Source organism: Amblyomma mixtum, chromosome 2 (genome assembly GCF_055824585.1).
Source record: "Amblyomma mixtum isolate Tamu chromosome 2, ASM5582458v1, whole genome shotgun sequence".
Taxonomy (NCBI): domain Eukaryota; kingdom Metazoa; phylum Arthropoda; class Arachnida; order Ixodida; family Ixodidae; genus Amblyomma; species Amblyomma mixtum.
This window is the reverse complement of record NC_143013.1, coordinates 235520258-235548103: the sequence shown is the minus strand read 5'-3', so window position 1 is coordinate 235548103 and position 27846 is coordinate 235520258. Positions and strand designations below refer to the sequence as shown.

The window sequence follows — 27846 nt, the reverse complement described above, 5'->3', positions numbered from 1 at the left end:
CTGACATCGTACAGTATACAGACCTCTAGAATTTCGCCTCCATCGAAATTCAACCACAGTGGCCTGGATCGAACCCCCGTCTTTCGTGTCATCAGCTGAGCGCCATAACCACTGTGCCACCGCGGCGGGACTACAAACTGCAGAAAGACCTGGCTTTGAAAGAAGATTATAAAGGTTACAAGATGTACACAGATCGCTCATAAACAACAACGCACTTCAGAAGTGCATTAATACAGGGGATTTTAAAAAGTAAGATTACTGAGTCATTTATCAGCCTTTACTGCTGGTGTTATGCAGTATAAAAATTTATTTTTTTTTGTCGTAAATAATGCTGATTCCTTGGCCTACCCTTTCTAAGTATAAACTGTGCATCACTAAAGATGTACTTTTTATTCAATAACTTCGTTTGGCGGAAAAGAATGCCATTTTCAAGCCCTTTCGAAAAGACGTGTAGCTGTTAAATTGGCGGACATTTAATCATCCGTGCTTTGTAAGCGATTTTCTAAATTGCTAATGACCTGACTCCTTTCATACCATATGTAGATATTATGCAATCGCCAAGTTGAATATTTTTGTAATTGCTTATTCGGAACATTCCTTTAAACAGAATTCCGTCTTGGATAAGAGGGCAAAAGCACAACCCCGCCGCTGTGGCTTAGTGGCTATAGTGCTCGGCTGCTGACCCGAAAGACGCGGGTTCGATCCCGGCCGCGGCGGCTGAATTTCTTGAAGGCGAAATTCTAGAGGCCCGTGTGCTGTGCGATGTCAGTGCACGTTAAAGAACCCCAGGTGGTCGAAATTTCCGGAGCCCTTCACTACGGCGTCTCTCATAGCCTCAGTCACTTTGGGACGTTAAACCCCAATAAACCAAACTAAACCAGCAAAAGCACATGTTCTTTGCCTGGCCAGTGCCCTGCAAATCATACACTGGGCGGCAAATACAAGTGCGGGAATACATTATTGTACAAGCTCTAATAAATATCAACCGCAATAAACACACCAACTACAGTATCTCGCAAGTTTTCCAACAGGTTTAGGTTTTTGGCTTGAAGGAAAGCAGAAAACACTCATGGCATTGAATAAGAGCATGTAAATATTGAAAGCCTTCTTAAACCTGCCAGGAGATCGACACTGCTGCAAAATATGAAGAAAAGTTTGGCACGGGCTCCGAAAGTTGCGAAGAAAGTTGCGAAGAAATGCATCCACCTCGCGGTACAATAACTCGTTCTTAAGGCGAGTAGTTTGAAGAAGCTATGTCTCATTTTACACTGTGTATTACTCGGCAAGTGCAAGTCGGAAAGTTTAGATAAATCTCGTATAATTTCCTTTCTACTATGTGTGGTAATATTTAGGTCATATACCTGGTTAAGTTTCAGCACGTCATGTCTTTGAAACACCGAGGTCGTGCGTTCCAGCCGCTCCGATGAACGAGCTACAGCTGCATGCCACATTTTTATTCCTCATGTATCTGCTTGACTAAGTGTTGTGCAACACATTTTTGTCACATTTTTTTCCGGTCTCCTATTTCAAAATATCTGCCCGAATGCATCTGCCCTAAATCATCAACACATGTATGTAACTACTCCTGCTACTGAGGGCTCTAGCAGGTGTCACCCCAATCCAAAATACTGTCTAGCTACCACTTGAGAGAAGAACAACCCTGATATGTTTTAAGCAGTTTTTTTTTAACGCCGCTATGAAAAGCAGGACAAGGCGATGGTGAGACATTTACGTTGATAAACTTCTCCACATTGGCAACCTGCACTAAAGAATACTTTTGGAATAGCTATTATAAATGAAAGAGTACTCAGTCCTCTGTCCACTGTATGACAAACAGCTTTTTTGAGAAATGTGCCACTGACCGCACAAATTTCCCTTCTGTCTTCTTGAACAGTGAACCTCCCAAGAAGTGTTGTTGCAGCGTTAACTCCTCACGAGAATTTCCTCGGTAAAAACACGTTTGTCTTCCTCGTCGAATAGTGTAGTCAAAAACATGGTGCAGTCGAGTATAACCGCAAAGACTGGCGGGAAGGGAGAAAGACAGCACTCCATACGGGGCTTCACACCACAGGGGCGCCATCATGTGACCACACCGTACCCATAGCCTGTGCCTTGCACCTTGCGCCAGCTTTTCGTAAATAGGTGCAGCAGAGTTACCTAAAAAAAAAACAAGGCATGTTTGTGTTTACAGTCACTTTATGTCACTGCAGCGAGAGATGCATGATTGAAGAAAAAGACCAGTGTCCTCGCAGGGGCGACATCTACCGGTATGTGGTTATCTTAATTCGGCTTGCATTGATTCTTGCTCTGCTATTTGTATTATTCCCATACATTTTTTTTAGAACCAGGTACGCCAACCGAGTTTTACTTGTGGTCGAATGAACACAACGAGGATAAAGCCTGGTCTTTCACTTTTTCTGCTGAGAGGATTTAATGGGAACCTACCTTGAGTCGTCGTGCGCATGGAGCCCGTTCTGGTTGTTGTTGTGATAGTTACGGTTGTTTGGCTTCGCTTGCATTGGACTTGAGTGCAGGTGGTTCGGGGCCAAGACCATCTGATCCGAAGTTGGGCATATCTTAGAAAGGCTCCTAACCACTTCGGCGCCAAGCCACGGCTGGAAAAAGCAACAGCCAAGCGAAGCCAATGCAAGGGTGAAAGAAAAAGGGAAGAATGAGTAAGAGAACGAATGTAAAAGAATAAAATTCGAAGAAGAGTAAGAGAAGGGAAAAAGTCGGGGCAGAAAATGGAGGGAGGCCTTCGTGGAAATAGAAGATGAAAAAAAATTAAGTTGGAAAAAAGAACGAGGAACTGTGATCAGTAAAGAGATACTAGGAAGGAAAGAAGAGCAACGAAGAAGAGAAAGAAAAGAAGAAAAAAAAAGGTTAGAAAGAAGGGAATCAAGCAAAGATAATTTAAGGTGTATCCGCTACACACCCTGGCCGATTCTGCGCCGTGGATATGTGCCATTAAGTCGGAGGACATCATCATCGTCATAATTTAAAGACGGCGGCTTTCGACAAAAGGATGAACAAATCTGTTTCCCGCCTTATGTAGTTTTTCCTTGAAGTTCACCTCATCAAACTTTGCGACAGTGCGGATCGCTTCCTCACGAGAAAGGGTAAGAGGGCCTGTCTAGGCTCTCAGGCTAAAGTGAATGCAGCGCAATCTCAAAGCAGCTCTGTCAGAAGGAAGATTGACCGTAGCAGAAATCTTATGCCAGAGACGCGCCACATTACTCCTCTTCAACGAATCTGGCGATCACGTATCCAATGGCCAGATTTTCGCTCCTCTATATTGTTTTTAAATCACTGAACAAGCACCAGAAAATGGAACCTTCTTTATTTAGGTCCCTGTCCATTCTAGAGAAGCGCATTAATAAAGGTTAGAAAAGCGATCAGTTTTCCCGAGAGGTAGCTAGACAAAATGTCGTCTCTTCAGTAGCAGCGCACGTAAAATATTGACTGTTATGTTCGCATTTTCTTTATGATTTAAGGCCGGGAAGATTACGCGTAAAATTGGCGGAGCAGATTGGCTCTGCTGAGTAGTCTGAGAGTCTTAATAACAGTTTTTATTGGTGCTGTCGAAGCACTGTATGCAGGCGGATACGGTTCTACACGATGTCGCTAAATATTGCTATTATAAAAACGCCATTGCGCGTATATATGTGTGCTATGCTCTATTTACTTGGAAGAAAGGGACGCAAAGGCGTTGCTTTTTTGAAATAATCGTTTTTTAACAGATATTCCTGTAATAATTACTGGAAAAAAACAACGCTGCACTATGATTGTCGCAATGACTCTTCCTTGTAAATTGGATGAAAGGAGCTACTCGTCTTTAAGAAACCAAAGGGCTGATTCCTGAGCTCACCATCGATGTTAAAACATCAAACCATATGAGCTTTAAAATCTATGTCACATTGATAGGAAGTCTGAGCGGCCATCCGTGGTTTAGAACCTGTCATGGTAGTAAATCACTACCGCTATAAAAATGTCCCTTCGTTGGTAAATGGATGTCTTGCCGCTAATAAGCTACGCCAACCTCATATAGCATACGTGCGAACGGCCGCGCAGTAACTCGCACCATATGAAAAGTTAAATCATATACAACTTTTTATGCCATATCTTTTTCTTTGTTATTTCTCTACAAAAAAAATGACTACGCTCGCATTTCCCTTCCTCTCTAAGTGGCAAAGCTGGACGATTTTTCAAAGCGAATTTCATTGGAACTCGGCGAGTAATAGCACAACTCCCTCCCAGTTGTGCGTCTCCTACCAATCATAATCTGTATCATCATCAGGACTACGTCCACAGCACGTCAAAGGCCTCCCCCATTGATGTCGGCATAACTTCGTGTTGAGAGAGCTAAACAACGAATCTACTCAGCCAGACCGCTGCATCCCCCTATGTTTATCTATACTTTAAACCCACTCCAATAAAATAAAAAAACAATTAGTACTCGCGAAATGATTGAGCGTTCTCTTTTATGGAAGTGAATCGTAACTGCTGCATCCCATACAAAATCAGCTCTCGACATCATCTCCATGGGGTGGCTGATTATACACGTTCCCTCTTTCTAACCGATTTCATGAACACTGGCAATTAGGTTGGCATTACTGGAGACCCTTTATTTGCCAACTATAGATGCACATATACGGTTTCCCAGGCCAGTCATTTGGGAGACCAGAACTGTTGCCTCAAATACAACTTTTTGAACAAAGCCTTAAGGCCCGAAGTTTTCTGGCCTCCGCTGGATTAGGAGCGGCTGTGACGTTGCGGATAACCCTATAAATAGAGCCAGGTCCTGTTTACACAAAGGCGTGTTAACAAAAATATATTGGTTCAAAATAGGCCGTGGTTTAGGAGAGGTGGTAACTCATGTGGATGCGATGTTAAAAAAAAAAATTGATTGCAAAGGCGAACGACAAGAACAAACACCAACAAAACTGCAAGGGCTATAAGAGCCCGTGTTGTTTCCGCGTGCCATGTTTGCCGTTTTCCATTTGCGTTTACATTGCCAACAACAAAGGGCACTGCTTGTATGGCGTGTGGAGTTCTCCAATCGACTGTCTCGCGCATGGTTTCTTGCTACGCTAGCAGAAAAGCATGTTTCAATGGCCGATTTGGATTCGAATCTTTGGTAGCACTCGCAGATCAGGGATGCTGCTCTGGAGCACAATGCGCCACAGGTCCAGTGACGCAGAACGCGTCTTGTGTTCCTATTAGTTACGCATATTTTCTGACACCCCGACGAATTGCTATCTCGTTCAGGGGTTTGGAATATGGTCGGCATCGAAGATTTGAATGCGACATAATTCGAAAGCCTGACTTCTGTACTACCACTGCAAGCTTGCCCTTCGGAGCCCATTAGTGGCCCCGAATTTCGGCGCAGAAATTTCATTGTTTAAACAACTGGGGCCGCATTTTGTGGGTCTAAATTTGTTTGCCTTTTTCAGTGTCTAGTTCTTTCGCTTCGCTATGATTAGACGCGCCAAAAATGCCTTCTTTCTGGTCATTTCTGGAATATACACTACATCCCGTATGCCTGCATACAGGCCCCTTAAGCCCAGTCCGCGCTGGCGGACCGACGCAGAATCCGCAAACAGAGGAGCACTACGCGTTAGACATGGCTGATGAGCCTTCTCATCAATAGTTCGCCTCAAGAAGAAAATAAAAGTGCGCTTCGGTAGTGGCACGAATGGACGGAGGACGGTCCCTGTGAGACGGCCAGGATGGGTGTGGCGGCGATATGGCATCGCGTTGACGGTTGGTGCCTGTTATTCGTCGTTTTGTTACTCAACTGAAGCTTCTCTCGTCATTGAGGACGTCACAAATGAACGAAAGAGGAACGAATGGAAGGGTTACGAAATATACATCCCCTCCTTCCAGTTCCCCGCCTACTCTTTCCCGCCACCCCGACCGTGGTCCATCTGACTTGCCTCCCGGGACCTGAACCTGCAACGCACCGTCGTCACCTTGGCCCAAGACCCATCGAACGCCTAACATAAGGGCTGTTAATAAAAAGTGTCACACCACCACAACCATACATTTCCCTCTTTTCGCGCCCTGTATGTACCCGCCAGCTAAATTTTCTCATTCCTGCGGCGTTTAGCAGCTTTTTCTTTGTAGTCTGTAGCCGGATAACTGCCAAGAACGTGCGCCAGTCGCACCTCAAAAACGGCTGCTTTTCTTAAACGCAGGAATGCATTTAACGGCCACAAGCTCAGCTTTCTTTGTTCCAGAGTTTTTGTCGATGCCACTGTCCGCACCACTAGGACAATCGTAAAAAATTCGGAGGACACTTAAGCTTAACCTTCAGCTTCATGCGTTTTCTAACTTGTAGAGCGCCGTTAACGCCGTCGCGTTAAAATAACACAGGTGGAAATCTATAGGTTCGAGTGGAATTCGAAGCCGCGTCTTTAAGCGCTAGCATAAGTGCTGCAACCCGGAGCGCTGCGGAAGTTTTTGGCGATATGTGGTCAGTCTTTCACCTCGCAATGCCGCTCCTCTTCGCTGCCCTGATCCAGAGGTCCGGCGACAAGGCACGACGGAACTTGCATAAGCCTGCCGCGGGAGGCGACGAGAGCCTGCGGCTAAATTTGCATTTTGCAATTAAATGAAAGCCGCCCACAGACTTAACACGAATGACGGAACGCATGACCTGGTCTGTGGTCAGCGCCACGAAGCGATAGTCATCGGGTGCGAGATTATGCTTTCGGTATGTTGACGGTGGCTGACGATAGCTGGTGCGAGCCGCGGCCGCTTAGAGCACAATTTCTGGTCCCCGCTATAAAAGAACTGCAAAGAGCGTTGCAGGGGCCGTAGAGGCCGCATCGGCGAGCAAAAAGCACAGAATCGTCCCCTGATCAACGCGCTGTCCACGCGGTAATCATGCCGAAGCGAAAAAGCAGTAAAAGCGAACTGCCCACCAGCTATCGTCAGCCATCGCAAACGTATCGACAGCATTATCTCGCACCCGATGACTATCGCTTCGTTGCGCTGACGGCAGCCCTGGCCATGCGTTCTGTCATTTTATTGCGAAAGCAATACTACTTGCACTTTCACGCCTTTGCGTGCCGCGGCCGGTGGCCACCATCGTGCCGCGGCGGTGACCACCATTGACCTTCATTTTACCTTGATTGCATTACATTGGATTAGATTGGCTGAGATTAGATTGGATTGGACTGGATTGGACTGGACTGGACTGTATTGGATTGTTTTGGATTGGATTAGATGAAGTTAGATCAGATTAGATTACCTTACATTACACTGGATTGCATTGGTTTGGATTGTATCGCAGTTGATTGGATTGCATTGGATTGGAGTGGATTGGATCGCGTTGGATTGCATTGGATTGTATTGGATTTAATTGGATTGGTTTGGATTACATTACATTGGATTGGATTGGAGTGGATTGCATTGGATTGGATTGGATATGATTGGATTGCATTGGATTGGATTGATTCGGATTATATTGCATTGGATTGGATTTGATTGGATTGGAGTGGATTGGATTGGATTGTATTGGACTGCATTACATTGTAGTGGAGTGGATTGCATTGGATTGGATTTGATTGGATTGGATTGGATTGCACTTGATTGTATAACCGATGCACCACCCGAAGTCTAACCACAAGCACCACCACCAGCTACACTACCAGCTGTACCATGTCGTAGGTACGGATATTGCTTTCGCAATTACCGGGCATAACCAAGCTAAGCCACAGCGAATTTTTTTTTTGCTGAGTCTGGGGGCGGCTGTGTTGGGGACATCGCTTGGAGGCGATTATTAACGCCGTAAACAATTCGCAGACCTGTACTTCTGGACGTAGCGCTGCTCAGCATTATAAATCAACCTGTCCGTATGTATTTGCTGGAATGACTGTTCAAATGAGCGCCACCAATAAAAAAAAAATTACCGAAGACGCTTTGAGTCGTCGCGCCGCGGCGGCCGGTAGCCACGCGTGACCTGTAGACGCGGCGCACTGCGTTCCAAGACGCTTTCAGTCGTCGCGCAGCGGCGGCCTGTAGCCACGCGTGACCTGTACACGCGACGCACTGCGTTCCTTCGGTTGAGGCGCTGCGCTTTTGCTTTTGCAACCTACCAGGCTTAACCAAGGCAATTTTATTGCGAAAGCAATACTACTTGCACTTTCACGCCTTTGCCGTGCCGCGGCCGTGACCACCATTGACCTTCATTTGACCTTGATTGCATTAGATTGGATTAGATCGGATTGGATTAGATTAGATTGGATTGCAGTAGATTGGACTGGGCTGGACTGCACTGGATTGGATTGGATTAGATTAGATTACGTTGGATTGGACTGGATTAGATTAGATTACATTGGATTGGATTGGATGGGATGGGATTGGTTTGGATTTGATTGGATCGCATTGGATTGAATTGGATTGGATTGGAATGGATTCGATGGGATTGGAGTGTATTGGATTGGAGTGGAGTGGATTGGGTTGGATTGGAGTGGAATGGAATGGATTGGGTTGAATGGGATTGGATTGGATTGTATAACCGATGTACCACCACAAGTCTAACCACAAGCACCACCACCAGCTACACTACCAGCTGAACCATGGCGTAGGTACGGATATTGCTTTCGCAATTACCGGGCTTAACCAAGCTAAGCCACAGCGAATTTTTTATTGCGAAAGCAATACTAGTTGCACTTTCAGCCCGTCGCGTAGCGAGGCCGGTAGCTACCATATTAGCACATTGGATTGGATTGGATTGTATAACCGATGCATCACCACAAGTCTAACCACAAGCACCACCACCAGCTACACTACCAGCTGAACCATGGCGTAGGTACGGATATTGCTTTCGCAATTACCGGGCTTAACCAAGCTAAGCCACAGCGAATTTTTTATTGCGAAAGCAATACTAGTTGCACTTTCAGCCCGCCGCGTAGCGAGGCCGGTAGCTACCATATTAGCATATTGGATTGGATTGGATAACCGATGCAACACCACAAGTACCACCACCAGCTGAACCATGGCGTAGCTACAGACATTGCTTTCGCAATTACCGGGCTTAACCAAGCCATTTTTTACGTAGCTGATACGCAACGTTCGATGGTTATGATATGCCCTCCCCCCGCAATACCGCCGATGTCATTAATGGTTGACATCAATGCGGTGGCAGCTTTCCCGAAGACATTAAACAAAATTATGAGCAACTGCTCGTCGAAGAGCATTCCGAAAGGTGCGATAGCATTTCTCTATGCACATAGCATACATGTTTCAGTCAAGTTTGGGGCTAGACTGCGCCAGGGGTTCGGGCTAATGACATATGCACCTTCAATTACTTGCTTTCTGGGGCTACATTTTCTTTTGCCTTCGGTGAGGGAATCGCATGCTTTTCGCTTATTTAGGGAGGGGGGTGGGGAGAGGGACGTTGTTGAATCCACATGCATGTCCACTCCGGCAAGGGTAGGGTTATTGCCGCCACCGGTCGCAGGCCGTGACCCAGTTTGCGTTTGTTGTTTTAGGGCAGCATGTTCTTTAGGTCTTCGACCTCCCGAAGTAATTTTCCTACCAGCACTTACAGGTCTGCTAGCTCAGAGGGGTTGTAGTTAAATTTCTGAGAGGCTTTATCTGTCCAGCCCATCTTTTGGGTGCCGACGGCTTCCTGGCTAGAACCGGGGTTCTGTGGCTGGTGTGTAGCACGCCTGGGTTTGGATTCGGACCTGCCTCTCTGTTCTAGTCGTGGAAAGGAGCTGGATCGATGTCTGTAGTTCGTCCTCTCTGTGGTTAGTGCACTCGGCTACTGAGTGCCTGGGTTCGATCACAACCGCGGCGGCCGCGTTTCGTTGGAGGCGGAACGCAAAACGCACCCGTGTGCTGTGCGATGTCAGTGCACGTTAAAGGACCCCAGGTGGTCGAAATTTCCGGAGCCGTCCACTACTTCTTCCTTTCTCTCCTTCTTCTTTCACTCCCATCTTCTTCCCTTCCCTTATGGCACGATTACGCCTGTCCACTGGGATATGTGAGGCAATTAGTGCTCCATTTCCTTTCCTTAAGAACCAAATTTCATTTTAAAATTTCCACCACCCGCTTTTGGAGCGGCTGCGCCGCTCATTAGGCGGTGGTGTCTCTCGGCTATGCTGTCAAACAAACCTCTGCCTCTCCCGTAACCGAGAGTAGAGTAAGCACGAAATGTTTACGGGCATAACACGAAGCGTACGGGGACACGACGAGACGAAGGTCTGACAAGAATGTATATGCTGCGCGTACGAAACTGTCTAAAGCCTCTAAAGTGCGCAGAGGCGAAAGCGTTTTCCGCACCACTTTGCCTATGTGACACTGGTGACGTCACCACTGGATTACACCACACGTAATTGATGACGAAGTAATCACAAATTGCTAATTAGTGATTAATTACTCATTAATGACTAAATACTATTTAACTGCTAGTTAATGACGCTTAAGCTTCGCCTTTAGGAGTGGAACGCGACAGCGTGTTGTAGCGCTGCCAGGCCGTCCACTGAACGCCACCACCCGTTCGGCGCGATGCCTTGCCCTTTGAACGCGACGCTTTCTGAGGAAAGGAAATTACGCAGTAATTCTCTATCATCTCGGTGGACACCCGAATCGCACCGTACAGGAAGGGAGGAACGCCACCACCCGTTCGGCGCGATGCCTTGCCCTTTGAACGCAAGGCTTTTTGAGGAAAGGAAATGGCGCAGTAATTCTCTGTCATCTCGGTGGACACCCGAACCGTACCGTAAAGGAAGGGAGGAAAGCGACCACCCGTTCGGCGCGATGCCCTGCCCTTTGAACGCAACGCTTTATGAGGAAAAGGAAATGGCGCAGTAATTCTTAGTCATCTCGGCGGACGCCCGAACCGCACCGTACACGAAGGGAGGAACGCCACCATCCGTTTGCGCGAAGCTACCGGCGTTTGTATGCCGGTCCTGTAGGAGGGCTCAGAGAGTCTCGTTAAATCTCGTACGGTGCCCGGATGTTCTCGTCTCAGTGCCCGGATGTTGGCTCTCGGTGACGTTCCACATCAGCTGACCATGTGCGGCATACAGAGCCTTGTTCCGATTCCGGGCAGACCACCTCTGTGTCTACGTTGCAACCGCGTTGGAAACATTTGTCGGCACTTTCGTACGCCGCGGTGTGATGACTGCCGGCGTTTCGGCCACGCAACAGAGGAGTGCGTCGTGACGTATGCCGACAAGCTGCGAAAACGCGTTCGGCCCCCTGAGGACGCTCTACAGGAGCACATCATGGACGCCACAGAAGTGCTCGACGCGACTGGGGACTTGCCAGTCGCCGCTGTAGCTGTGCTTTCGAGTGTCAGTGCGCCGGTTGTTCCCCAAAATGCTGCCGCGGAGTGTAAAGAACCGGCGGATGACCATGCAGCGCCGACTCGGTGTGAGGCGCCGAGTTCTGCTGCTGGTAGAGAACCAGTCGCCGTCCTTGAAGCCCCTACGGATGCCACAGCGGACACTTCGCCTCCTCCTGTCATTACTGGCCAGCAACTTCCGGATCAGGGCCTTCTTCCAGCGGATGATGAACCTCGTTCCGCAGACGAGCCGCTTCAGAAGCGTCGTGCGTCCTGCGTTTCCGAAACGAGTAACGAAGAGGACCCGGTGCGCAGCACGCATCGCCGTCGGCGTCGAGCGTCGAGGCACAAGGGGGAGTGTCGACGTTCGCGGCCCAGGAGGCCTGGCGGTGGTTCCAGGGCGGCTTTGCCGTCTACCGACAGGCACATGCAACTGTAGGCATTATTTTTTACAGTCATCATGGCTGCTTTTGCAGAGTTAGCATTCGGAACACTGAATGTACGTGGCTTTAGGCCTCGCCAGAGGCAGGTTCAACACTCCGCCGACTCTTCTGCAGCAGGCTCCATGATCTTATCGCCGTCCAGGAGACGAAAGTTGAAAGTGAGGAGGATACCGAGGTGGCCCTGCAGCCCTTTTTATCAGAATATAATGTCCTCGTGACGCATGCTGGGAGCTTGTCGGCGGGTTGCTGTTTGCTTCTCCGCAAGACACTTCCCTGTTCGGGCTAACCCTATAATGTTGATAATGAGGGCTGTGCGATTTTCTGTTGTATGGAAAGCCATGGCGACTAATCAACTAATTAATGTCTATGCCTTTAGCACTGTACCAAAGCGCATGAGTCTTTATGAAGGCATAGCCAACTTACTGGATTCTTACTGGAGCTTACTGCACTCTGACCGGCACGTTGTGCTAATGGTTGACTTTAGTTTTGTGTGCGACCCAGTTGACCGTGCCGGTCCTGATACACCCAGGGATAGGAGCGGTGAATTTTTGTCACTTGTTACGGAAGATGCAGGGCTCATTGATACCGGAAATACATGTCCTGGTTCCCGCTTATCACACGTATTCAGGACCATTATCACGCTCGCCTAGATTGAATTTATGCATCTTTCGCACTTGTCTCCCGAGGATTGGTCTGTGACACTGTACCAGTTTCGTTCTGTCACCACTGTATGGCGGTTGCTCGCCTTGGGGGCAGTGATTGTTCAAAATTTAGGCCGAAATGGACGCTTTGGAAGCTGAACTCCTCAGAAATTAATGATGAAGAGTTTGTCATTCGTGTCCGCTCGCAACTGGAATCCTATTCTCGAGCAAGGTGCCGCTGTTCGCCGTTTGGGAAATGTTTAAGCAGGACGTGCGTGCTACAGCTACAGAAATTGGTTCCGTGAGGTCCTTTTACAGGAAACATCAGGAGCATACACTCAGGAAAAATTTGTACAACCTGTATGAAATCGAATGCGAATCACCTGGCTGATATACGGATGAATTTGCTAGTATCAAAAGTGAGTTGCAAAGATTTGATGCAGAACGCTACAGGGGTGCTCGTGTTCGATCTCGTACCAAGCGTCATCTGCAATGTGAGCACCCGAAACGACAGGCTTTGCTTGATGAGCGCCGTCATGCGACTGCAAAGCTCATTTCGGGGATGATTTCCAATGGCAAACTAGTGGCCAGCACAAATGAGGTGACGGCCGTATTTGTCGATTATTACAGACTTGTTTAGTGCTCTACCTGATGCATATAATTCGGAAATTTTGGCGCATTTCAGCACCTCAGTGAACCCTTTATCAGAAGACTATTCTTCTGTTATTAGCGGCTTTTTCACGCAGGAAGAGGTGGAACATGCAATTCATCAGCTACCTCTCTCAAAAACGCCTGGTCCCGATGGAATTTTAGGCGAATTTCACAAGGTTTTTAAATCTATTCTCACTCCTGTCCTGCTGCGGGTCTTCACGGTGGGGCTCGATATAGGAGCCCTTCCTCAGTCTTTCACAAAAAGCCACACTGTGCTAATTCCGAAAACTACCGACGAAGGAAAGCTGCGCTCCGTAGTACGTTACAGGCCGATTACATTGGCAAATGTCGATTGCAAAATTTTTGCTAAAGTCTTGTCAAATCACCTGCGATTCGCAATGTCGGTACTCACTGGATCTCACCAGACGTGCGGTTGAGAGGCCGCTCCATTCAAAGTAATGCTCACACTGCGCATACAATTCTTGAATATTCCTCCAGCTGTCATGAGCAGCTTTCCATTCTTCAGATCGGCCTTGCGAAAGCATTTGACCGCGTTCGCCATTCATTTATGCTTTCCCTTCTAGAGCGAGAAAACGTGGGTTCTACTGCACTTAAGGGGGTGCAACTTTGCTACAGCAATTGCTCAACACGATTAATCATTAATGGCCAGCTCATCAACCCTGTGCCAATCCGCTCTTCTGTGAAGCAAGGCTGTCCGATGTCGCCTCTGCTTTTTGTTCTTTACCTGGAACCGCTTTGCTTGAGTGTGTTGCGTAACAGTAACATCCATGGTCTCCCTGTTTTGGGTAATGAAGTGAAATTGCTAGCATAAGCTGAAGATCTTGCACTTTTCTGCATTGACAAATCCAGCATAGATGATGGGTTGTCCACTATATAACGATTTGGCGCCGTTTCAGGTGCTCAAATGAATCGCTCCAAAAGTTCTGGGTATGGTTTGGTTCATGGGCTCAACTCCGCCCCTGCTCCTGGAATAGAATGGTCTTGTGTGCCTCGCAAATATCTTGGTCCACTTCATGCCTACAAATCAAGTGCGCATTACCGGAGAGAGCGAGTTGCGGCCGTTGAGCGTTATGCTCAAACGTTTGTACCGCATCGGCTTTCAATTTTTGGTCGAGCCCAGGCTTGCAATACCTTTCTAGCAACAAGAATTTATTACGTACTCCAGGTCCTTCACTGCGCCAGACATTACATACAGCATTTCGTCGTATATTTGCGACTTTCACCTGGTCTTCTAAATTTGAGCCCATGCGGCGTGATAACCTTTTCAGGCCAGTTTGTGCAGGAGGACAGGGCCTAGAGCACCTGTATGTGAGGCAGTCGGTCGCCCGTTTCTTCTTTTTTCTTGATTGTTACCATCCGATTATTAGAGAATTCTTGCAGAAAACTTCATGACTCTAATTTCGAACTTAGTAATATCTTCCAATTTTACCGAACGCCCCTGTTTACTAGGCTTTAAGCAGGAAGTATATGCCTCCGTGCGTTTTTTGACAGTTCGGTTTTCAAATGAGTGCTTATATTCTGTTTCGCGCAAAAATCTGTACAGGGATTTGATATCGAACCTCTTCCCGTCCCCACTCTATCGTTCTGTCTACTTTGGTCTCATGGGTCATGGCGTTTCAAAGCGAGTGCGTAAAATGCCAATTTCTCCTTGCACCAAAACATTTTTCTCTGAATTACACACCGAAACTCTACCTGTCAACACGTGGCTTGATAGGAGAAACATATTTGTGTCTTCTGTAAACTGTCGCTTGTACAATGTACCTGAAACAATTGAGCATTGTTTTATAGACTGCAAAGGCGCGATTTTGTTTTGGGATGTGTTGCAGAGGACACTACAGAAAGATTTTCTCGGAAATTCCTGCAGTGTGCGCAACCTTGTTGTTTCCGAACCTGACTCGACACGCTGTGATATGATTCTTCTCATTGGACTTCATAGCCTTCGGAAAACGCGCATGCAAGTCCGCAACGTTGAGCCTGTTGTTTCATCGAGAATTCATTTTAGCCGAATGTTGCTGCCGGTAACGGACATTTACGAAGAATTGGACTTTTTGCCGGATTGGTTTGCTGTCCTGATGCGCTATATACTCTTACCGGCCTTTTAGTTATAAAATGTTTACTATCATGTTTGTGCCACGTATCGCCTACATAGGTGCTCTGTAAATAGCTTTTTGTGTTTGTGTAAGTATACACGCACCCCTATGTGTGTGTGTGTGTGCGCGCGTGCGTGCGTGCGTGCGTGTGCGTGCGTGCGTGCGTGCGTGTGCGTGCGTGCATGCGCGTGCGTGCGTGCGTGCGTGCGTGCGTGCGTGCGTGTGTGTGTGTGTGTGTGTGTGTGTGTGTGTGTGTGTGTGTGTGTGTGTGTGTGTGTGTGTGTGTGTGTGTGTGTGTGTGTGTGTGTGTGTGTGTGTGTGTGTACAAAACCATGTAAATAAATACCATGAAAGAAAGAAAAGAAGGCGATAGCTCAGTGTCGCTGAGCTGCCCTTAAAGGAGATCTATTCGAAAAGTCGGGGGTTCGACTCCAGTCATGGATATTTATTCAGTTGCTTTTAATTTTTCTCTTTCTCATGGTTCGTCCTCTGACTCAGCTTGAAGTCAAAACTAGGCACCCGGCGATTTAAGAACGATGTCCCGTAGTGAAGCTTTCGCTTCAGAAGTGAACATTGCGCCGAGACGCCGATAACAGGCGACGATTATATGCTCCAGAATGATGCGGAGTATCGGTTGATGAAGCAGCCGTCGTCGCCGTCGTCATTTCGGCAGGGGCAGTTCTTCTGACACTCGTCTTCTCTTTTAGTATTTAACCTCACATCTCTTTCTACTCCCCTTTGTCGGGACGTGTCACTTATGTGGCTCAACAGGTGCCAGTAAGCCGGTTCCTGCACTTTCAGCTTCTTTCTTCCTTCAATCGCAACGCTAAAACCAGTATATATGTTGTGCCCGCTGCGACGTTGCTGCTCGCAGGTGGTTGCCTACAGGTGACGTAGCTGGTAGTGCCTGAAGGTTTCTTTTGTGACAACGCTCCTTGTGTTCTCTCTTGTCTGTGCGTAACGTAAAAAAAATTGCACAGCAAACACGCATTGCTGTGGAGGGTGTAACCTAGATGCAGCGCGGATTTTATTTGTAACAACATTCCTTATGTTGTCGCTTGTATATGCGTGAGATCAAAAATTGCAGCGGCTCAACTCTGCCTAATCGAGTTTCACGCAGCAAAGGCCACGTAAGAATAATTAAACATAGTTTATCTTTGGTACATCTTTTATTGTTTCTTGATTCCCCCTACCACTTCACAGCCGCTTATTCGTCTTCAGTGATTGGCTTGATCGAGACAAAGACTGATCGATGCTGAGGCCCATGCCTAAGATCTTGCCACCGGTACCAGAGCCTGACGAAGGGAGCGTGGATGGCTGCACATGCAGAAGGATTTTTAAGCGCGCTCTTCTTCCGCCATAGCGTAAGCCAAATTCAAGCGCACAGCTCTGGATATATATACCCCATTCCTCACGTCACAACTGCGAAATGAATCACGTGACACAACGTGATTACACGTGTATTTCTTAGTGCCTCTGCCGACGACTTGCAAGGTCAAAACCCAATGTCAAAGTTCAAGATCAAAGCTCGGGATCAAATGACAAAGCCGAAGGTCAAAGTTCACGGTCAAAGGTGGCCTGTTAAGTTAACCACACATAGTTAGGCATATGTGCATAGCAACACTAGCCAAGATGTACTTCAAGTTTGTTTCATGGTGATTCGAAGACTCACGGTGAAATGCGTCCCCGATGTAGCAGTGTAGCTTTCGCTACAAATATCGGACAGCATGAATGCATTGCTGCTGAGGGTGTAAACTAGGTGTATCATGGATTAGACCCCAGTTTGCTTCTGTATATATTCGCGCCTGGCTGAGGAATACAATCACTTGAAGGTCACTTTTTTTGAGACGTCCACTTTCTAGTCACGTTTTCTTGCGTTGTTATTTATTTTGTAATGACATTGTACCTGTTAGTTCCAAATTCCTTGATTTTCGGTCCTATCGAAGACGATCACCGCGGCTCCCCTCTTACAGTTCTCTGCGAATTAGCTGCAGTCTCCTGAGACGTCACTATGTCTTTCCATCGACCGGTGCTCTGGGACTCTCTCCACCCTTCTCCGTCTTGCTCTCCTAATGTGAAATACTCGCGCTCTAATTACTGCAATTTACGAGGTCAATCAACCAAGGAATAGAGCTTGGCAGCTCCTCTACACAAAGGTCCTTCTACTAAAAAAAACCTATTAGGCCCATCGCCAATGCACGCGCTACATAAACGAGCCGTCATCACGCTGAAATATTTCTTCGCACTGCGTCATCCTAGAAAATTACTAAAAGGTAGTGGATTTGCTGAGGGTAAGTCTGACCTGCTCCTATCATGCTTTAATGTGTTCTGCTTGCTGTGCTAGCATTCCTAGTTCATGGCGACATTGGTTCTCTGACAATCACTTTTTCTTTTAAGCTTTATGAGTCATGTTTATGATTCCACAAACTTTTCTTAATGTATCTCTTTTTATCACTTTATTGTCGTGATCGTATGTCCTCTATTATTTGCCTTTCATCCTTTAGTGTGGTTATTACTTATTTTCTATCAACAGAAAGTAAGACTACTCGTTAGCGCTTATTTCATATTTTCTGTTCTTCTCTGTCTAGCAAGTGCATTGTCTTATACACTTGTGTGCTGCGTGTTTAGATGTATTCTGTTGTGCATTACGTAGTTGCTTCTATGCTTATTTGTTCTTTTCTGTGTAAAGGCTGAGACCGTGCCGCTATTCAGCACCAACGTCTCTGCATGTGCCCTCGAAAAACGGCTCTCGAGTTGCAGTGCTGCATGAAGGTCTAAAATGTGGTCCCGTTTTGCACAGAATATGGAGATGAAAAGGTTGTTGTGTCTCTACGCTACTTAAATTCTCACAAAGCTCCAAACGCTGTAATTACACTAGATCGACAAGGTTTCAGCACGCAACTTTGCAGGAGACTATCGTATACCTCAAACACCTCGACTAGAAATGCGCTATCATTATTCTTTCCATAGCTCACTGCGCTGTCCTTAAGGTGAACCATTCTCGTTAGGACAGCCTTATACTTCAATCAACCAAACAATCACACAGTCTTTCATAGAGGGTACTCAATAATGGACCATATCCACACAATATCCACATATCCAGAGAAATGTGCAGAGTATAGCCAATCCCTTTATATAGGCTTTTGAGATCCAGTCGAAACTTCAGGAGTCATGCAGGCATTGAACAATCTTGATGCAGAAGAGCCTTATGTAAAAATACTGCAAGATATCTACAGGGGTGCACAGCTACCATAGTCCTCGATAAAATCAGCAATAAAATTCCAATAAGAAAATGTATCAGACAGGGAGCCGCAGTCTCGCCAGTGCTATTCATTGCCTGTTTAAGGCAGGTATTAAGAGGCCTATAATGGGAACAGTTGGGGAGTTAATGGCAAATGCCTCGATCAGTGCCATTTGGCACAGATGGAACTAACGATCTGAAAATTTCTGCTGTCAGTGTAGAAGCCAAGCGATTCCTCTTGCGTTCTGTCCCTGAAGCAGACGTCAAAGATCCTGCGTGTAATGTGTAAAGAGCTATTTTTTCCACAAGCCACACATGCCCTCACCTGTTGCGGCGCACGAACACGGATGAAAAGCTGTATCTAAAAAAGCAATATGCTGTGCCTTTGGAGCCTGCACAATCCCCGTGTGCTTCTTTCAATACCTGGCGTCAGGAAGAAGAACGATTTATCTCCGATAGAACTAACACAAGTCACTCCAATATTACATGGAGCACCATGCAAACTGGGTGCACGTCTACACCGACGGCTCAATGAACCCGAACAGTTCTTCGGGCTCCGTGGTCATCCCCGCAAGAACTACAGAAATTAGAGCTTGGATAGCTCACCAGACTTCTTCGGCTGGTGCAGAACTCACCGCTCTTCGTGTTGCCGTTGAACACATCAATCAGCGGAGCCTTCTGCAGTGGTCTCTTTTCACCGAATCCAAAGCTGCCCTCCAAAGCTTGCAAGCTGCTCTTCGCCATGTAGCCCAGGAACAATTGGTCGCGGAAATCTGGTAACTCCATCACTCTGCCATCAGTGCAGGACATGACATTATCTGCCAGTGGCTACCGGGGCCCAGTGGCTTAGCAGGGAATCACCGCGCGGATGAAGTCGCGCGAACTGCTCACCAGGACGGAGCTTTTTTGACGATCCCCCTTTCGAGACCAGACGCAGCGGGAAGGCTTTGCGCACTTGCGCGGGACATCACGATTGCCCCGTAGAATTCCAGCCAATTTTCCAATTCACGTTTAAAATCCATGAACCCAGATCTGAAGCTCCGGCTTGCATCCGGCCTACCACGATGTGAAGAAACTTTACTGTGCCGCCTGTGCTTGGTGTAGCTTTCACCAACGATTACTCTTTCTTGATCGGTATGGCTGATAGCCCTGCATGTGCCATCTGCGGGAATGGCGAGACTATATCCCACATTCTTTGTGACTGCCCTGCCTACAGCGTCTAAAGGCAGTCTCTCAGCCGTGCGCTGGAGCGTCTAGGTCCATGCCCACTGACGGGAATGAAGATTCTCGGCCACTGGCCGCGGCGATCGTCGGCGGTGGAGGCCTCAAAGGCACTGTTCCGCTTCTTGCGGACTTCTGGCCTGCATGATAGGCTGTGACTTCACGAATGCTAATTTTCATGCGACTTCAATTTTGTGGTACTCTCCTTTCTCTTTCATTTTTTTTATCAACTCACCCCCTTCCCCCATGTAGGGTAGCAAACTGATTATTCTTCCGGTTAACCTCCCTGCCCTTCCTGTTATTCCTCCTCCTCCTCCTGTGAAGAACTTTTGAAAGTATCAGGATCTGACACACAGCCTGTTGTTTTTGGCTGTAAATAATGACGACCCTCTTTGGCCAAATGCCTGAATGCCTCTTCTGTGCCTCCTGCAGGCGCTTCTCTAAAGCCTGCCCAGGCCTCCCTCTGAGTGGCAGCGAGAACGCGGCTGAGATGCGCCCAATTCGTCTAGTAAGAAGCTCCTGTTCTCCCCGTCTCGTCTTCGGTACCCGTGCGTAGCGAGCGGACATAGCCATGTTAAAAGCCACTCCGCCCGCCCACCCGCCCACTCGCCAGGCAGCCTTGCCTTGTCCTTGCCTTGCCCTTGCCTTGCCCTGGTCTTAACCTTGCCCTTGCCCTTGCCCTTGCTCTTGCCTTGCCTTGTCTTGCTTTGCCTTGCTTTGGCCTTGGCCTTGCCTTGGCCTTGCCTTCCTTTGCCATGCCAGCCTCCCTGCCTGCCTCCCTGCCTGCCTCCCTGCCTGTCTTCATACTGTTTTCATGCGGGTTATTCCTTGGTGTGTTGTTGCGCGAGTAGCAGAGTGGCTTTTATCCTGAGTGCGTTGTCCCAGGCGCGGTATAAACCAAATATTGTGTGCGTAACTTTTATGCAAAGTAGTATAACGCAAGTTTGTTATTCTTGCGAAGCTCATTCGGCTTGCAAAGCGGCATTTTTTTTTTAAACCACTCTGGTGTCATGGTAGACAAAAGCGCATGCAGGGTAGACAAAAGAAGCAATATAGTGATTTGACAACGTCTCTTGAGTCTTGTCGTTCAGAAAGGAAGATGGTGGGTTGATACAATGCTCACAAAATAATATACCGAGTTTTAAAGGGATTTCGATGTTTGAAACGTTCTCCTGTTCAATAAACATGGTTGCCTAGACTTCATGCGTACATAAGAGGGGCCTTGCAATACATATTATACCAAGAGCTCGGGAATCATTTTTAAGGAGGATTATCCCACGAAACAAACCATGATGCTACATATTTTAAAATGAAGCCCACGTGTCTGTAAGGACAACCCAAGGCAGTCAATGGCCTGTAATTTTGTTAGGAAAACAACAAAAGCTGCGAAGAAATTTTGCGGAGCCTTTTTTTTTGTGCAAAGCCACACATGCAAGTAACGCAAAAATGATCCATAAAAATGATTTAACAATGTACAAATGATAAATTATGCAAATTTTCGCAAAAACAAACGCACAACAAAATGAACAACAGCAACGGAATGTCTTAGACAAAGGCAAAACACGAAATATTATGGAAAATTAAGCGCTGTATTCGACATCAGTTCTACACATTGTCAGTTTTACATAAAAGAAAGTTGAAAACAAACATAAGAAGCATTACTAATCTCTTGTGATGAGTTCTAGCTGTGAAGCAAATGGAGATAATGAATTTGTATTTGTTATTGAGGAGTTTAGTTTATTCCATTCTCTGATTACCCGAGAAGAAAATCCGTAGGTGAATGGGCCATTAGAAAAGGGATACTCGGTTAGTGTATGTTCGTGTTGGTGCTATATACAGAGTATTTCACCAAAGACTATAAAAAAATCTTTTTGATTTCGAAGACTGCTCTATCGGCATAGCATTGTCCGCAGTGCCGTACATCGGAATACGACTAAGACACGCTAACTTCCAGGCTGGTTAACTATTACTTAGTAGTTAAATTTTTAATTATTTCTGTTAGCCTTTTTATTTATTGACAGGCATGTAGCCCACCATACGTAATATTAATATTTATAGCATTTCGAAAATGCGGTTGCTGTTTGCGCTGTGGCCCAACAAATTTTGGGCACATCACGCCAAAATATATGCACTTTCTAGGAGCTTGCAGGCAAAGCAACCTCTCCATTGTACGTAACTCGTCGAAACACCCAAAACTTTTTGGGCCACAGCGCCAAAGGTAATCTGACTTTCGAAAGTTTAAAAACTGATATGGACGTTTCTTACTGTGGGCTACACGCCTGTCACTTATTAGGAGCCTAACAGTGATAGTTAAAAAGTGAACTATCTAATCTTGAAGGAATCATATTCTTAGCGGTAAGAAACAGACACAACACCAAGATACACACACACAGGACACCCGCTAGACTTCAACTATCTTTACTGGACACTTGTACGACATAAATATGTATCACTGAGCACACGCAGGTGCCTCGTCATCCGCATCAGGTCTAACTACACCCTTCCCTCTCCTCCAAGGCATACGGTTGCGCAGATAAACAATCTCTTTTTCTGCCAACGCCAGGGAGGGAGTGCTTACACACATGTCGCCCGCCTCTTGAATACGAAAGGCTTCGATAATTTCCCTTTCTTTTTTGTCGGCTCCCACATGTGTGTAAGCACTCCCTCCCTGGCGTTGGCAGAAAAAGAGATTGTTTATCTGCGCAACCGTATGCCTTGCAGGAGAGGGGAGGGCTTAGTTAGACCTGATGCGGATGACGAGGCACCTGCGTGTGCTCAGTGATACATATTTATGTCGTACAAGTGTCCAGTAAAGATAGTTAAAGTCTAGCGGGTGTCCTGTGTGTGTGTATCTTGGTGTTGTGTCTGTTTCTTACCGCTAAGAATATGATTCCTTCAAGCCGTTACCAACTAGCCCAACTTAATGTTTTAACGAAGTATCTAATCTTATTTAACCAGCGTGCTAGTTAGTAGGCCTTAGCTGTATTCTGATGTTCTACGCCACTGGCAATGCCCTGCCGAAAAAAGTACTCTTCTATCCCAAAAAAGTCTATTTTTAGAAATTGTATAGTCTTAGGTGAAACACCGTGTTCATTGTTTAACATTTCGAATACGAAATGTACGGCGTTATATTTCTCGCGGTTTTATCTTTACAGCCTTTATTGCTTCCTGTAAAATGAACCGCATTATAAGCATTCCTGCAGAGGTATTCTACGCGCCATCTTCCAGGCAATAATCGCTACGAGTTTAGTGGAAAAAAAAGGGCCCAACTTTCCTTTTCATGCTTGGGTATTTCATGACATTGATGAGCAACAAACTTTGCATACAAATGCAGATTTTCACATTACTCAGTATTGACAACATTTGCGATTTTATGCTAGGTCAACTCGAGCTTACTAATTGAAACTATTGCGCTGTCAGGTTCGGCTTTTTGCGGGCTGAACTTCATGTTGTGGTTGTACTGACACGAGGGGTTTCTTACACCTTTCCGGCTTACAATATTTCCGCGGTTAGGAATTTCGCTAAGATACCTTTAATCGCAGGAAGAGCACATTCGTTTGAACATCACAGGAAGCAGACATAGGTGCGCGATACTCCGAATACCATGGAACCAAATCTAAGAGGCCCCGATTGCGGCGTACCTTTTAGCGTGTGCTGTTACACAGCTTCGTCATGTTACCGCAAGAAAAAAAAAGAGCTGGATTTCTCAGCAACCTGAAACGTGATGACAATAGTACGTTCATAGGGATATTTGGAGCTCAGGGGGAGCGGAGTGATAAGGAAGCGTGGTAATTGCTTGTGGCTTGGACATGTGCTGCTGAATCGTCTCGCGTGGGAGGCTCTCATAAGGCCACAATAGCTCGCAAATACTTAGCCACGATACAAAATATAATTGAAGTATAGTAGAACATTTAAGTACCAAGCCAATCATCGCATGTGGAGAGTCGTAGGGAGTTGGAAACTGCAGCGGAATTGTCTCTCACCAGGTCTTTCTCCTCACACGATGGAAAGCTTCAGATAAGTAGACGCACCTGTGCGGCACACACATAATTTTGTAGCCGCTGTGACCGGTTTAAACAGTCTACGTGGATTTACTGCCATACGGGGGCGGATCTGCGCAGCAGCGTTTCGCGCCCCGCGATGTGTTTTGCCCTGCACCACCTGGATATCCAGAATCGCGAGCTACGCCAGCACGAATCATTAACTTCCCAAGCCGTCACATCCGCTAAGAATTTTTTTTCCAACTTTTACGGAACGGAAGCGCCAATTGATTGCCACACTGCTCTATTCACAACTGAGGGTAGCACGATATCGAGCTCTTCCGACTTTCGAGAGTGAAGTCTACTTCCGAGGCGTGCAACGAGGAGGACGTTACAAGCACTTTTTGAAACCGGGCCGAGGTTTTGAATGCTAGAGAAGACATAAAAATTTCATCAAAAGACGGCTTACGCAGGCGAAATAGATATCGCCTTCAACATACCGAAAACAAAGAGCCCACCATCGTGACTTGGACCTTTCCGAGGCCCACATTATAAACTTCGTCTTATTACCAGCATCAGCCATCTGCACTGCAGAGTCGTGTAGGGGCCCGATGTCACCGTCGATGAGTCTGGACGCCGCTGACTGCGCTGTTTTTGCCGTTCTCACAGCGCTGGGATACATTGTTGGATTGTACTTTTCGTTTTCCCTCCGGCGCAAGAATGTAAGTTTTGAGCAGCATTATTATAGTTGCTGCTTGCTTGCTTTGTGAAGCTTTTTATCGATACAATATGATGGTTTGTGTTTTTGTGAGGATTTAACATCCCAAAGCGAATCAGGCTATGAGGGACACCGTAGTGAAGGGATCCGGAAATTTCGACCACCTGGGGTTCTTTAACGTGCACTGACATCGCACAGTACACGGGCCTCTAGAATTTCGCCTCCATCGAAACTCAGCCGCCGCGGCCGGGATAAAACCAATATGAAATTATAAAATGGAAGGCAAAGAGAATAACGTGGTGTACACTAAAGAAGGCTGCTACTCACAGCTTGGGGTGTTAAAGGTGCAATGAAGAGAATTCTGAACATGTCTTTTTGCCGCGGGATCTCGATCTACACGTTCCTAGCATTCTTAGAAACTGCGACTTATTGCCCTCTGTGGCCGATTTCCCTAATTAAATCGAATTAACGTCCGGCTCCCGCCTTTATTTTTTGAATTGTCCGCGTACGGTGGGCGGAGTCGACCAACGCTTGAAGTACCTTTCAGCCAGCTCCGTGGAGCCTTTGCTTTCGCTTTATTTTGTTTTTTAGGTTTCCATGAATAAATAGTTTCATTCGCAGATAATATAGCCGCAAAATAAGCCCGCAGAAATAAAAATACGCGCGGACTATTTGCTGCTACGGACTACTACGTATTACTCCGCCGATGGCAGAGCGGCAAGCCGCCACGGGACTGGGTGAAAGGCGCACCACGCGTTGGTCGACTCCGCCCACCGTACGCGGGAGAATTAAAAAAAAAATGGCGGGAGGCGGATGGTAATTCCATTTAATTACGGAAATCGGCCACACAGGGCAATAAACCGAAGTTTCTTAAGAAAGCTCGGAACGTGCAAATCGAGTTTCCACAGCAAAAAGACAAGTTCTGATTCCTATTCAGTGCACCTTCAATAAGAGCGCAGAGGTGGTAAGGAATCTATAATGTGCGGAAATAACAGTTCGCAGAAGTGTGCGGCTAACCAAAGTTGATGACTGGAAAGTCCTATTCAAAGCCCCTATACACATTCCGTGGCGTCTAATAAGAGAAGTATGGCATCGATTTATGAGTTAGTAACCCTGACACAGTTCCGCAAGCTCACCGTTTGTAACCAGTGGCCGCAGATCTAGGAAAGGTACAGCAGTGGCTACAATCCTACATTTGCGCATTTCTTATGTCGTAGGTTGCATTCGCGTGACTAGGCCATCGTTCACAAAAAAAAACAGTAGAAAAATTTGGTTTGGTTTTGTTTAGTGGGGTTTAACGTCCCGAAGCAACTCAGGCTACTTAGGGACGCCGTACTGAAGGGCTCCGGAAATTTCGATCGCCTGGGGTTAATTAACGTGCACTGACATCGCATAGCACACAGGCTTCTAGAATTTCGCCTTCATCGAAATTGAGCCGCCGCGGTCCGGATCGAACCCCCGTTTTTCGGGTCAGCAGCCGAGCGCCGTAACCGCTGAGCCACCGCGGCGCGGTATAGAAAAATTTGCCCTCCCTTTAAAGAGTTATTAGCCGCCACCCTAGATATCCTCCGAATAACAGAAATAGCAGCGCGTGCTTCTGCACGGATTTTCATTGCCAACTGAAGTGCTCGCATTCAGAGTATCTTACCGTTGTCGTAGGTAATATGTATGCATGAAATGAATTTTGCAGACGGCAGAAATGAATTTTGTGACCACATCTTCGCCTCTCTGTGCCCACATGTTTGTCCTTCAGTCGGACCTTCTTCATCCCTACAAACATTTGAAAATGTAAAATGTACCACAATTGATAAATCTCAGCGAGGTGTAAACAATGGCTCATTTGGGCGCAACTGAAGAGATTTTTTCCCGACATCTTAAGAAACTTCACTCTCATCCGCCGCACAGATGTTAATGTTTCTTGTAGGTATTGAACTATAACAAGCTCATTTGCCCAGCTCAGTGTGAGTGGTGAGCAGGGTGGCCGTAGCAAAAGCTGCCTCGTGCAGAGGTGACTTTACAACGGGAACCCGACCGCTAACAATGGCAGCAATTTAGTATGCACATGCTCATGACAGGCTTTTCATGCTAGGAAAGTGCACTGATTTAGGCATGTCCGTTAAGTAATAATTAAACAAAACAATTTTTTTCATAATAACAATACAGTTCGGCCGACAAGAAACATTCAGTTTCTTTCACGTGATCTGTTTTAGGACATTACTATTTAAATCAAGGGCATTTAGCAGACGTAGGAACTAAATTTTGCGGTGCTTGCCAGCCGTATATGTATTATTATGTCTTAATTTCCCATCGATGTATCCTGCGCGGTGGCCCTTTAGGCTTTTTCCAATTTTTGCCATTTCGTAAACAATGTAAGTCGCGTGTTTTCCACCACGACAAAAGCGAGAATTGTGCATTTCGGTAATCCAATGTTTTATAAAGTATGCAAAATCTGCTTGAATGGGGTAGCTTCAAGGAACACTTCACTTATTCTTAAGCATTTTTCAGGCACATGTGCAGCGTTTTTTATGCGTTGTTCCCATCAAAAACTGAATTCCACTCTCTTATGCGGAAAGTTAAGATCGATTCATACTATCCAGCGTAATTCTGCGTGGCAACGATTGACGACATTGTAACGATGGTGCTCGCACCTGGTTTGAAAACCGAGAGGACGTTTTAATATGAATGAAGTAAAACTTTCGGAATAATTTGCTGGTGAGGAAGAGACAAGACGTGCCAGCACAGTGTATTAGTAAATAGGACGTCCAGTGTCTCATATATAAGCATTATATCTGCTCTAAAACTGATGAGGCAAATGTATTTTGTTTTTTTTTTTATGTGACTAATATTTGCTTAAAAACTGCACTCATTTTCGCGGAGTCAGTCTCTAAAATGTCTGCCTGTTTGCATAAAATTCAGAGCGCCGAATGCACTGAGCGTGCTAAATAATTTGAGTTGGTTCCTGAAAAAAATTCTCATATTGTCAGCATACATTATGTAGTTTACCGGCGTAAATATGCATCATATATTGCAGATAAACACAATAAAAATCGTCCTGCGCTGCTATGAGTCGCACTGCAGTAAGCCGGATCGACTCCCTATGACCACGCTATTATTCTTATTGAGAATTATTAAAGCAATACAGCCCGTGCCAACTTTCTTGGCATCGGAAACAGCAACAATCAAGATTTCAGATTAACTGTCCAAGATTCCGCACATTTAGAGTTTTTGTTAATAAAGTGGAGACGCAGATTGCTATTTTGTTTCGGTTATATCGCGTTGTTTTTTTTCTTTTCTTGAGCTTTTTATTGCCAACTCTTTTTTTTTATAATAGCGTATCATCTATATTCGTAGTTAAGGACGGTAAATATTGTATTAAATTTTTAAGTGATTTTTTAACCTGAGCGAAGCTGGTTCATTACTGAACTCCTATGAAATAGATTTCCTTAACGTCTTAACGTACGTACACCTACTGACGCAACTGATTCCTCCGTATCTGAAATATGCGCTCAATATCTGAGCATATGAAGGCCGAGTATGA

General features: G+C 46.3%; 1 protein-coding gene across 5 annotated transcripts in view; it reads left to right on the top strand.

The window, feature by feature from the left end:
• Nucleotides 1-10982: 10982 nt before the first annotated feature.
• LOC149362998 (sodium/iodide cotransporter-like) overlaps nucleotides 10983-27846 on the top strand; it is a 56982-nt gene continuing 40118 nt past the window's right edge. For 4 of the 5 annotated variants that reach the window (XR_016289067.1, XM_089573326.1, XM_089573324.1 and 1 more), the window contains exon 1: nucleotides 10983-11737. Coding sequence is in view for 4 of the 5 variants with exons in the window: in XM_089573326.1 (XP_089429452.1) it covers nucleotides 10995-11737 (743 nt within the window). In the remaining variant the exon portion in view is untranslated. The remainder of the gene's footprint in view (nucleotides 11738-27846) is intronic. The other variant, XM_089573327.1, reaches the window with a different exon arrangement.